At 48.1% G+C, this 12,519-nt stretch overlaps 1 protein-coding gene across 1 annotated transcript in view; it reads left to right on the top strand.

The window, feature by feature from the left end:
• LOC129694343 (protein WWC2-like) overlaps positions 1 to 10,568 on the top strand; it is a gene marked incomplete at its 5' end in the record, with an annotated part of 76,192 nt that extends 65,624 nt beyond the window's left edge. The window contains 3 exon segments of the mRNA XM_055631047.1: positions 3,803 to 4,042; positions 8,836 to 8,963; positions 9,718 to 10,568. Of these exon segments, the coding sequence (XP_055487022.1) occupies positions 3,803 to 4,042; positions 8,836 to 8,963; positions 9,718 to 9,784 (435 nt within the window).
• Positions 10,569 to 12,519: the final 1,951 nt, after the last annotated feature.

Genomic DNA, 12,519 nt, shown 5'->3' with positions numbered 1-12,519 from the left:
AACAACAAACGTGCAGTATATAAAAGAACATAGTCATAGAGTGATACAGTGTGGAAACAGGCACTTCTGCCCATCTTGCCCACACCAGCCAACATGTCCAATCTACAATAGTCCCACCTGCCTGCATTTGGTCCAAGGTAGACAAAAGTGCTGGAGAAAAACTCAGCGGGTGCAGCAGCATCTATGGAGCGAAGAAAATAGGCAACATTTTGGGTTGAAACCCTTCTTCAAACTGCCTTCTTTTGTCTACCTTCGATTTTCCAGCATCTGCAGTTCCTTCTTAAACATGAATGCGTTTGGTCCATATCCCTCTAAATATATCTTATCCGTCTGTTCCTGACTAAATGTCTCGACAAACGATATGATAGCCCCTGCCTCAACTACCTCCTCTGGCAGCTCGTTCCATACACGCACCACACTTTGTGTAGAAAATAGACAATAGATGCAGGAGTAGGCCATTCGGCCCTTCGAGCCAGCACTGACATTCAATGTGATCATGGCTGATCATCCCCAATCAGTACCCCGTTCCTGTCTTCTCCCCATATCCCCTGACTCCGCTATCTTTAAGAGCCCTACCTATCTCTCTCTTTAAAGTATCCAGAGAACCGGCCTCCACCACCCTCTGAGGCAGAGAACTCTCTGTGTGAAAAAGAGATAAACTCTCTGTGTAAAAAAATTACCCCTCAGGATCCTATTAAATCTTTCCTCCCACACCTTGAACATATGTCCTCGCCCATCAGAATAAAAGGACATACTTTTAGAATGGTGATGAGGAGGAATTTCTTTAGCCAGAGGGTGGTAAATCTGTGGAGGCCAAGTCATTGTGTTTTTTTAAAGCACAGATAGATAGATCGTTGATTAGAAGGTAGACAAAAATTCTGGAGAAACTCAGCGGGTGCAGCAGCATCAATGGAGCGAAGGAGATAGGCAACGTTTCGGGCCAAAACCCTTCTTCAGACTGATAGGGGGTGGGGGGAGGCGGGAGAAGAAAGGAGAAAGGAGGAGGAGGAGCCCGAGGGCTGAGGTGGGAAAGGGAGGAGACAGCCCGAGGGTTGAGCTGGGAAGGGGAGGAGACAGCAAGGGCTAACAGAATTGTGAGAATTCAATGTTCATGCCACCAGGATGCAGACTCCCCAAACGGAATATGAGGTGCTGTTCCTCCAATTTCCGGTGTTGCTCACTCTGGCCGTGGAGGAGGCCCAGGACAGAGAGGTCGGAGACGGAGTGGGAGGGGGAGTTGAAGTGTTGAGCCACAGGGAGAATCAGCTTGGTTATTGCGGACCGAGCTGAGGTGTTCGGCGAAACGATCGCCCAACCTCCGCTTGGTCTCACCGATATAGATCTGCTGACATCTAGAGCAGCGGATGCAATAGATGAGGTTGGAGGAGGTGCAGGTGAACCTCTGTCGCACCTGGAACGATTGCTTGGGTTAGTACGGGTGTCAGGGGTTATGGGGAGAAGGCAGGAGAATGGGTTTAGGAGGGAGAGAGATCAGCCATGATTAAATGGTGGAGCAGACCTGATGGGCTGAATGGCCTAATTCTGCTCCTATCACATGATATTATAATGGTTCATAAACATTGCAATAGTACTTGCTTAAACAGTGTGATAGTCCCTGCATAAATGTTACATTGAAACATAGAAAATAGTGCAGGAGTAAGCCATTTGGCCCTTCGAGCCAGCACCGCCATTCAATATGATCATGGCTGATCATCCGCAATCAGTACCCCGTTCTTGTGTTTTCCCCATATCCCTTGATTCTCTTAAATCTAACTCTCTTGAAAACATCCAGTGAATTGGCCTCCACTGCCTTCTGTGGCGGAGAATTCCACAGGTTCACAACTTTCTGGGTGAAAATGTTTTTCCTCATCTCAGTCCTAAATGGCCGACCCCTTATTCTTAAAATATTGTGATAGTACCTGCTGAAATGTTGTGATAGTTCCAGTTTAATCGTTTTGATGGTATTTTGTATAATGTTTTATTATTATTCATGTTTAGTGTTTTCTGAGTCACTTGTAACTGTCACTGTATGTTATCTTGTTACTTGTGGGCAGAGCACCAAGGCAAATTCCTTGTATGTGAAGTGTTTAAGAGGGAACTGCGGATGCTGGAGAATCGAAGGTTACACAGAAAAGCTGGAGAAACTCAGCGAAGGGTGCAGCAGCGTCTGAAGAAGGGTTTCGGCCCGAAACGTTGCCTATTTCCTTCGCTCCATAGATGCTGCTGCACCCGCTGAGTTTCTCCAGCTTTTCTGTGTAACCTCCTTGTATGTGAATACTTGGCCAGTAAACTTACTTACTCACTTATAGTACCTGCTAAGGTGGAAAGGGATGGGGAAAAGGGGGAGACTCTCATCTGAGATGCATTGCTTGTAGTGGCAGATTAGTGTATCGTTCAAGGAATCTTTCCTCTAGCCACTGATTGAAGATGGGGGTAAGGAGATCATTTTGATATGCATTCATGAGCTGTCCACGAGACATTCAAAGCCGTCCAAAGCTAAATCTTCAAAACACAGTCTCTTAATTAATAGTTCAAGAAGGAACTGCAGATGCTGGAGAATCGAAGGTAGACAATCAATATTTATTACATGTCATTTGAACCTCAATGAGGCTCAAACGAAACTCTGTTTCCACAGCCATACAAGCAAAGACAATTTCCTACAGACATACACACAATTCAATTTACAAAAACATCCATCACAGTGTACCCACTGTGATGGAAGGCAAAGTCTTTTCTCTCCCCTGTTCTCATTTTCCTCCCGATGTCGAAGCCCCAGGCGGGCGATGATAAGTCCCACGGCCATTTTTAGGCCGCGCGGGGCGATGTACGGCCCCGTTCCTGGTCTAAATGTCACGAAGTTGGAGCCCCCGGCGGGCGCTGGAATGTCCCACGGCCATGAACCCGCGCCGGGCGATGTACGGCCCCGCTCCGGGTCGTTCCAACCCCGCAACACGGGCTGGAGAAGTCGCGTTGCGGGAGCTCCGGAAGGCGGTCTCCACACCCGGACCCGCGAGCTCCCGATGTCCCAGTCCACCGGACCTGCAGCTGCAGCTGGAGCCTCCGAGCTCCAGAGTCACCACCGCTCCCCAGGCTGGAGGCCGCTCCCCGGTGCTAGGCCCCAACGACAACGGAGACCCGACAGGAAAAAGGTCGGGTCTCCCGTACAGGGAAGGGATTTTTACAAAGTTTCCCCCTCCCCCCCCCCCCCCCCCCCCCCCCCCCCCCCCCCCCCCCCCCCCCCCAACATATACACAGTCAAAAACACTATTACAAAATACATTTAACAACATTTAACTAGATTAAAAATTTTAAAAAGGCAGACAGGCTGTAGGGGCCGCTGCAACAGTGAGTCACGCCACCACCTGATACAAGAAGGGTTTCGGCCCGAAACGTTGCCTATTTCCTTCCCTCCATAGATGTTTCTCCAGCACTTTTGTCTACCTTCGATTTTCCAGCATCTGCAGTTCCTTCTTAAACAAATAACAACATTTGTTATAAAGCTATAGCAGCTATATTGAAGAGGGAGTTAGATGTGGCCCTTGTGGCTAAGGGGATCAGGGGGTATGGAGAGAAGGCAGGTACGGGATACTGAGTTGGATGATCAGCCATGATCATATTGAATGGCGGTGCAGGCTCGAAGGGCTGAATGGCCTACTCCTGCACCTAATTTCTATGTTTCTATGTTTCTATTTAAACAAATAACGACATAACAAATAACAGGTGACTGGGTATAGTTATAACGTACTGAGTTGAGCTAAATGGCTACTACTTTGCTTGACGCTACTGTGCTGCTGTGCCACAGCCTCTATGCCAGCCACTGGTGAGAAGGATGGCTGAGCCTCCGGTTCACACTTCCCTGGACTTGGAGCTGGATCTCCAAGCCTCACTGACGCGGCAGTGCCGGCTCAACGATGAACTCCGGCGCCTCAGGGAGCTGAAGGCCCGGTTGGAGGAGGTGAAAGCGAAGGGAGAGACCCGGCTCCCCGCCTGGGCGGTGGAGGACGGAAGGTTCCAGAAGCTGCTGAAACAAGCAGAAAAACAGGTATGCATTTAGTATGCATTTAGTCACCATCAATTACAGTGCAGTGGAGTCTGTGAAAAGCACCGAGTTCCTGAGAGTGCGCATCACAGATAATCAGACATGGTCCATCAACACCATCTCCCTAGTCAAGAAGGCACAGCAACGCCTCCACTTCCTTTGACGGATGAGGAGAGCTGACCTCCCCCCCTTCTGCCCTCACCACTTTTTACAGGGGTGCCATTGAGAGCATTCTTACCAGCAGTCTCTCAGTCTGGTATGGCAGTTGCTCTGCTGCTGACCAGAAGGCCCTACAGAGAGTGGTGAGGACAGCGGAGAAGATCACCAGATCACCTCAACCTGCAATCCAGGACTTATACCCATCTCGCTGTCGCAAGAGAGCAACCAATATCATTAAAGACACCACCCACCCAGCACACAAACTGTTCACCCTCCTACCATCTGGCAAGCGCTACCACAGCATGCGGAGCAAAACCACCAGATTCAAAAACAGCTTTTTCTCTCAGGCCATCAGACTACTCAACACACTCAAGAAAATTCCATGAACATTTAACTTTAACTCAATGTCTGCAGTATGCTATTTGCACTTTTCTATATTGCACCTTTATTATTGCACCTTAATAACATACCTCAAAATTTTACTACATTCTGGCACACTGTGAATGTTTTAAATAATGTATATTGTCTATCTTATTGGTATTTTGCCTGTCTGTGTTATAAATATTACTTGCACATTTGGAGTAAGGGGAAATGCAATTTCAATCCAATTTATTTGAATTGACAATAAAGTTTACTTTGAACTTTGGTTCTTAGTTTTCAGAGACACTGCCCTTCGGCCCACCGAGTCCGCACCGACCAGTGATCCCCGCCCACTCACACTATCTTACACACACACTAGGGACAATTTGTAATTATACCAAGATAGTTAACCTACAAACATGTACGTCTGTGGCGTGTGGGAGGAAACCGAAGATCTCCTTTATAAAGATGACCTTTATAACAAGAGGAATCGAATATAGGAGCAAAGAGGTCCTTCTGCAGTTGTACAGGGCCCTAGTGAGACCACACATGGAATATTGTGTGCAGTTTTGGTCCCTTAATTTGAGGAAGGACATTCTTGCTATTGAGGTAGTGCAGCGTAGGTTTACAAGGTTAATTCCCAGGATGGCAGGACTGTCATATGCTGAGAGAATGAAGCAGCTGGGCTTGTACACTCTGGAGTTTAGAAGGATGAGAGGGTATCTCATTGAAACATTTAAGAGGGTTTGGACACGCTAGAGGCAGGAAACATGTTCCCGATGTTTGGGGAGTCCAGAACCAGGGGCCACAGTTTAAGAATAAGGAGTAAGCCATTTCGAACGGAGACAATGAAACACTTTTTTCTCACGGAGAGTGGTGAGTCTGTGGAATTCTCTGCCTCAGAGGGCGGTGGAGGCAGGTTCTTTGGATGCTTTCAAGAGAGAGCTAGATAGGGCTCTTAAAAATAGCGGTCGGGGAGAAGGCAGGAACGGGGTACTGATTGGGGATGATCAGCCATGATCACATTGAATGGTGGTGCTGGCTCGAAGAGCTGAATGGCCTACTCCTGCACCTATTGTCTATTGTCTATCTCGGAGAAAACCCACGCAGGTCACGGGCAGAACGTACAAACTCTGTACAGACAAGCACCCGTGGTCGGGAACGAACCGAGCTCGCTGGTGCTACAAGCACTGCAAGGTAGCAACTCTGCTGCTGCGCCACCGTGCTGCACACGTAGCCCGCCTTAGAATGGAGAAACAAGGAACTGTGGACACTGGTATACACAAAAGGACACTAGCATAGAAGCTAGATCACTGATGAAGGGTCTTGCCCCCGAAATGGCACATATTAGGCAGGGACTAGCACAACGTTTTAGAAACATTTAGACAAGTACATGGATAGGGCAGGTTGAGAGGGATATGGGCCAAATGCAGGCAGGTGGGACTAGTGTAGACGGGGCATGTTGGTTGTGTGGGAAAGTTGGGCTGAAGGGCCTGTTTCCACACTGTCTGACTATGATTTTATTCCTTTTCTCTAGAGATACTGCCTGACCCGCTAAGTTACTCCAGGTTTTTGTGTCTATCTTCGGTGTAAACCAGCATCTGCAGTTCCTTCCTGCATATATAACAGAACAGCTCAGGAAATAGGCCCTTCAGCCCACAATGTTTGTGCTGATTATAATGCACAAGTCAAACGGATCTCATCTTAGGGCGGCATGGTGGCGCAGTGGTAGAGCTGCTACCTACAGCGACCAGGGTTCCATCCTGACTTCGGGTGCTGTCTATATGGAGTTTGCATGCTCTCCCTGTGACCATGTGGGTTTTCTCCAGGTGCTCCGGTTTCCTCCCACACTCTATAGACGTACAAATTTGTCGGTCAATTGGCTTTGGTAACAAACTGTAAATTGTCCCTAGTGTGTGGGATAGAGCTAATGTACAGGGTGATCGCTGGTCGGCGCGGACTGGATGGGTGAAGAGCCGCTTTGCGTGCTGTATCTCCTAAAGTCATTGTCTGTACATGATCCATATCGCCCCAGTCCCTGCACTTTCCTATTCCTATCTAAAAGTCTCTTGAGCTAACATGGACTCAATGGGCTGAACTGGCCTTCTTCTGTGGCAGTAGGAGACTTGGACTATGAGCCAAGTAAAATGGCACTACAGGTTCCTAAAGACGAATGTTAAATATGTATGTGTACATGGAACAATACCAACATCTAGTGCCCTAAGATCAGTATTGCAACTTATCCTTTGTAGACAATAGACAATAGGTGCAGGAGGAGGCCATTCGGCACTTCGGGCCAGCACCGCCATTCAATGGGATCATGGCTGATCATCCACAATCAGTACCTTGTTCCTGCCTTCTCCCCATAACCCTTGACTCTGCTATCTTTAAGAGCCCTATCTAACTCTCTCTTGAATGCATCCAGAGAATTGGCCTCCACCACCCTCTGAGGCAGAGAATTCCACAGATGCACAACTCCCTTCAGCCCAACTTTCTCACCGGCCAACATAGATACATAGAAAATAGTTGCAGGAGTAGGCCATTCGGCCCTTCGAGCCTGCACCGCCATTCAATATGATCATGGCTGATCATCCAACTCAGTATCCCGTACCTGCCTTCTCTCCATACCCCCTGATCCCTTTAGCCACAAGGGCCACATCTAACTCCCTCTTAAATATAACATGTCCCAGTTAGACACAAAAAGCTGGAGTAACTCAGCGGGACAGGCAGCATCTCTGGAGATGCTCTCTGAAGCTGTCCGAGCTACACTAGTCCCACCTACCTGCGTTTGGCCAATATCCATCCAAACCTGTCCTATCCATGGACCTGTCTAAACGTGACACTAGGTACAATTTACAATTATACCAAGTCAATTAACCTACAAACCTGTACGTGGAGGAGGAAACTGGAGCTCCTGGAGAAAACCCACGCAGGTCACAGGGAGAACGTACAAACTCCGTACAGACAGCAACTCTACCGCTGCGCCATCAGGCCGACTGAATTAGGAAACTGAACCGTCCTCTCACCGTAGAACCATAGAGTCAGGGACTTATACAGCATGGAAACAGGCCCTTCGGCCCAACCTGCTCACACTGACCAGCATGTCCCATCTCGACTAGTCCCACCTGCCTGGGTTTGGCCCATATCCCATGAAACCCGTCCTTCCGTGAGCTAAGATACTTCCCGATTCACCTCTATCCCATTTCAGACATTGGACTCTGGAACTCTTTATTTAAACATTGTGGTGGTGCCTGCCTCTAATACCTCCTCTTGCAATTTGATCCAAGCACCCACCACCTTTTGTGTAAAAATAGTTGCCCTTCAGATTCCTATTAAATTCTCCTACTCTCACCAGCTAGAGAGTGGTCTTGACCTTCCAACGACCTCATTGGAGACCTTTGAACTACCTTTAAGGTCCTGTCCCACTTCCGCAACTTTTTTGGAGACCTACGGCATTAGGTCATTAAAGGTCGCGGTGGCACAGTGAGAAATGTTGATTCTGCCGTGTGGGGATGTACATGTTAAATCCTATTGTGTTCCTTTTATTCATATGGCTGTATGGTAACTCAAATCTCACTGTATCAAATCTCATTGGACACGCTAGAGGCAGGAAACATGTTCCCGATGTTGGGGAAGACCAGAACCAGGGGCCGCAGTTTAAGAATAAGGAGTAAGCCATTTAGAACGGAGACAAGGAAACACTTTTTCTCACAGAGAGTGGGTTAGTCTGTGGAATTCTCTGCCTCAGAGGGCGGTGGAGGCCGGTTCTCTGGATGCTTTCAAGAGAGAGCTAGATAGGGTTCTTAAAGATAGCGGAGTCAGGGGATATGGGGAGAAGGCAGGAACGGGGTACTGATTGGGGATGATCAGCCATGATCACATTGAATGGTGGTGCTGGCACGAAGGGCCAAATGGCCTACTCCTGCACCTATTGTCTATTGTCTGTTGTCTATTGTACCAATTGGAGCACGCGACAATAAATGTAACTTGAACTTGAATTTGTGACTGACTTGGCAAATGAAATTCCTCATATGTTGCAAAACATACTTGGCTTATAAAGTATTATTGTGATTGTGTGATCTTTCTGGCTTTATCTTGCACTAAACGTTATTCAGGTTATTCCCTTAATCTGCTATCTGCACACTTTGTAAGACTCTATTGTAATCATGTATTGTCTTTCCACTGGCTGGTTAGCACGCAACAGAAGCTTTTCAATGTGCCTCGGTACACGCGACAATAAACTAAACTGAACTGAGCATTGAATGTGATTTCCTCAGGCCGGCCAGAGCAAAGAGGACCAGAGGAAAGAGTGGAGGACTGAGAAGATGATGAGGCAAGCATCGAAGGAGGTGTGCAGACTCCGTGAACAGAGCCACAAGGAGCTGCAGCAAGTCCACACGTTCAGGTGCCACTCCACTTTGTCTTTAATCTAAACTCGGATGGAGTGGATGGGGAGAGGATGTTTCCACTAGTGGGAGAGCCTAGGACTGGAGATCAAAGGGCCTCAGAATTAAAGGGCGTTCCTTTAGGAAAAAGATGAGGAGGTATTTCTTTACTCAGAGGGTGGTGAATCTGTGGAATTCTTTGCCACAGACAGCTGTGGAGGCCAAGTCAATGGATTATTTTTACGGCAGAGAGAGGGAGGTAGATTCTTGATTAGTACGGGTGCCAGGGGTTACGGGGAGAAGGCAGGAGAAAGGGATTGAGAGGGAGAGATACGGTGGTCACGGTGGCGCAGTGGTAGAGTTGCTGTCTTACAGTGAATGCAGCGCAGTAGACACGGGTTCGATCCCCGACTACAGGTGCTGTCTGTACAGAGTTTGTACGTTCTCCCCGTGACCTGCGTGGGTTTTCTTCGGGATTTTCGGTTTCCTCCCACACTCCAAAGACGTGCGGGTTTGTAGGTTAATCGGCTTGGTATAAGTGTAAAATTATCCCTTGTGGGCGTGGGATAGTGTTAGTATGCGGGGATCGCTGGTTGGCACGGACCCGCTGGGCCGAAGGGCCTGTTTCCACGCTGTATCTCTAAACTAAACTAAAGATAGATCAGCCATGATTGAATGGCGGGGTAGACTTGATGGGCCGAATGTCCTAATTCTGCTCCTAGAAATTATGGACTTATGAACAAATTAAACAATTGTCTCCCTTGTTAATTGCAGGGAGAAGATGGCGTTCTTCACGAGAGCAAAGATCAGCGTTCCCTCACTACCTGCTGATGATGTCTGATATTGTTCAGATTACCAAGTGTTTTTCAACATTTTAGCGGATTTTGATAGCTGGCTAAAAGTCTTTCCCACCATTCTAATATTATAGATGTAAAACATTTGTAAATTAATTGCAATTGAATACCTATGTAAGTAAAAAGAGAAGGGGGGGTTTTTTGTCTTAATAAAAAAAACAAGGTACATGTCCACCACTAATATTCTGGCCAAAGACACTTGAGGAGCTCCTCTAAGTATCTTTGATTCTGGCTATTGGAGTTCCGTCATCACCTTTAATCCGGACAAAATTACGAGAGAGCGCTTGAAATCCCCCCCCCCCTTCCCCTCGCCTGGAAGTCTCCCCGAAAATGTGTCGCCTAGGCCGGGTGAGGCGGCCAATCTCGACCTCATCGGGACTTCCGCTGCCGATCAGCGGGTGGAATCTGCCCCCTGCAGCCGGGGCTCTGGAACTCCGGCCCGGCAGGAGCTGGCAGATCTGTTCCCATAGCCGACTTCCGAAGCCGACTTTGCGGTGCCGGTATCTCTGCCCCCCCGGGCTCCTCTCGGAGGCAGTGACCTCTGTTGGTCCGGCAACACAAATCATCCAGAAAGACTCCGTGACCAAGGGTGCCGGAAAATCAGTGGTGGACCTGTCACATAATTCTGAAGCGTTCGTGCTAATTTTGTACAGTTTGTGTGTGATTTCTGGAGTGCTTCTGTTTTGTAAAGAAAGGAATGAGAATGGAGACAGTTTGGGAAAAAAATGTATTCTGTTGAACAGCACTACATTTTAGAAGAGAAATCCCCCCCCCCCCCCCCCCCCCCCCCCCCCCCACCCTCTGCTGCGTTGCCCTTCCTTCACCCTCCCTCCCATCAACAGAAGATATTTGATGTTTGACTTTGTCGTGTTTGTGTAAAATTAGACTGTGATCGTGAGCCACCAGGTCAAGTGGCAACTCTGGGGATCATGGATCGCTCACGTCTCAGATCAGGAGATGAACGGTACCAACCAGAAATATCACCAATCCATGTTCTCCAGAGATGCTGTCTGACCAGTTGAGTTACTCCAGCACTTTGTGCCTTTCTTTGTTAAAGCAGCACCTGCAGTTCCTTGTTTCTACACTGTTCTTGTGAGCTGTGAGCCGTGGGATATTTTTGTACAAGGGATGTGAGACTGTTCGGGTCACATAGAATAGAAACAGGCCCTTCGGCCCAACTGGGCCATACTGACCAACATGAGCCATTTACACTAGTCCCATCTGCCTGCGTTTGGCCAATATCCCGCGAAACCTTTCTGATCCACATCTCTGTCTAAATGTTTCTTAAACTTTGTGATAGTCCCTACCTCAACCACCTCCTCCGGCAGCTCGTTCCATGCACCCACCACCCTCGGTGAGGAAAGGTTACCCCTCAGGTTCCTATTAAATCTTTCCCCCCCCCCCCCCCCCCAAAGCGATGTATTTTGGTTCTTGGTTCCCCTGCTCTGGGCAAGAGACTCTGTGCATCTACCCGATCAATTCCTCTCACACCATACACCTTTATAAGATCCAGCCTTTGTACCTCTTCATATCTCTAGTTACCCTCTCTGATGAACGGGCCTCGACCCGAAACATCACTTATTCCATTTCCCCAGAGATGCTACCCGTCCCGCTGAGTTACTCCAGCATTTTGAGTTTAAGAAGGAACTGCAGATGCTGGAAAATCGAAGGTAGACAAAAATGCTGGAGAAACTCAGCGGGTGAAGCAGCATCTATGGAGCGAAGGAAATGGGTCGAGACCCTTCTTCAGCCAGCCTCATATTTTGCTTGGGGAGTTTATATGGTATGAACATTGACTTCTCTTATTCCAGGGAGTCCCTGCTTTCTCCTACACTTCCCAGCTCTCCCACAGCCCACTGTCTCCACTTCCTTTCTTCTTCACGCCCCCCCCTCCCCCCACCCTCACTTCAGTCTGAAGAAGGGTCTCGACCCAAAACTTTGCCTATTTCCTTCGTTCCATAGATGCTGCCTCACCCGCTGAGTTTCTCCAGCATTTTTGTCTACCAGCATTTTGTGTCTATCTTTGGCGTAAACCAGCACCTGCAGTTACTTCCTACTCCTATTAAATTGTGGTATGTACTGTCAATGGAATAATGGGATTCTAACTTGCTGTGGCTTAATAGGGTAAATACAGTACTCATAGATAACATATAATAAAAACCAGCCCCTATAATAGTACCAAAAGGCAAAACCCCTTTGTTCACCAAAGACCGGTCATTGTTCATAGTTGAGGTTAGTGTTGCGTAGTGTTCAATAGCCTGATAGTTGTAGGGAAGAAGCTGTTCCTGAACCTGAACAATAGACAACAGTTGCAGGAGGAGGCCATTTGGCCCTTCGAGCCAGCACCGCCATTCAATGTGATCATGGCTGATCATCCACAATCAGTACCCCGTTCCTGCCTTCTCCCCATATCCCCTGACTCCGCTATTTTTAAGAGCCCTATCTAGCTCTCTCTTGAAAGCATCCAGAGAAACGGCCTCCAATGCCCTCTGAGGCAGAGAATTCCACAGACTCGCAACTCTCTGTGAAAAAGAGACAGTTAGAGTTTTCAGGCTCCTGTGCCTTCTTCCCGATGGTAACAGTGAGATAAGAGCGTGGCCATGGTGATCTTCTCTTCTTGCGTACGGCGTACACAGCCTAAAGTTGGAGGACAACTTGTTCTCTGTGATCTTATTTGATTGTGCACGCCAGGTTGATTGCATTCGTTGAAACAGGGGGCGCC

This window comes from Leucoraja erinacea, unplaced genomic scaffold, assembly GCF_028641065.1.
Source record: "Leucoraja erinacea ecotype New England unplaced genomic scaffold, Leri_hhj_1 Leri_631S, whole genome shotgun sequence".
Lineage (NCBI taxonomy): Eukaryota > Metazoa > Chordata > Chondrichthyes > Rajiformes > Rajidae > Leucoraja > Leucoraja erinaceus.
The sequence above is the reverse complement of the archived record's forward strand: the minus strand, read 5'-3'. Positions and strand labels throughout refer to the sequence as shown.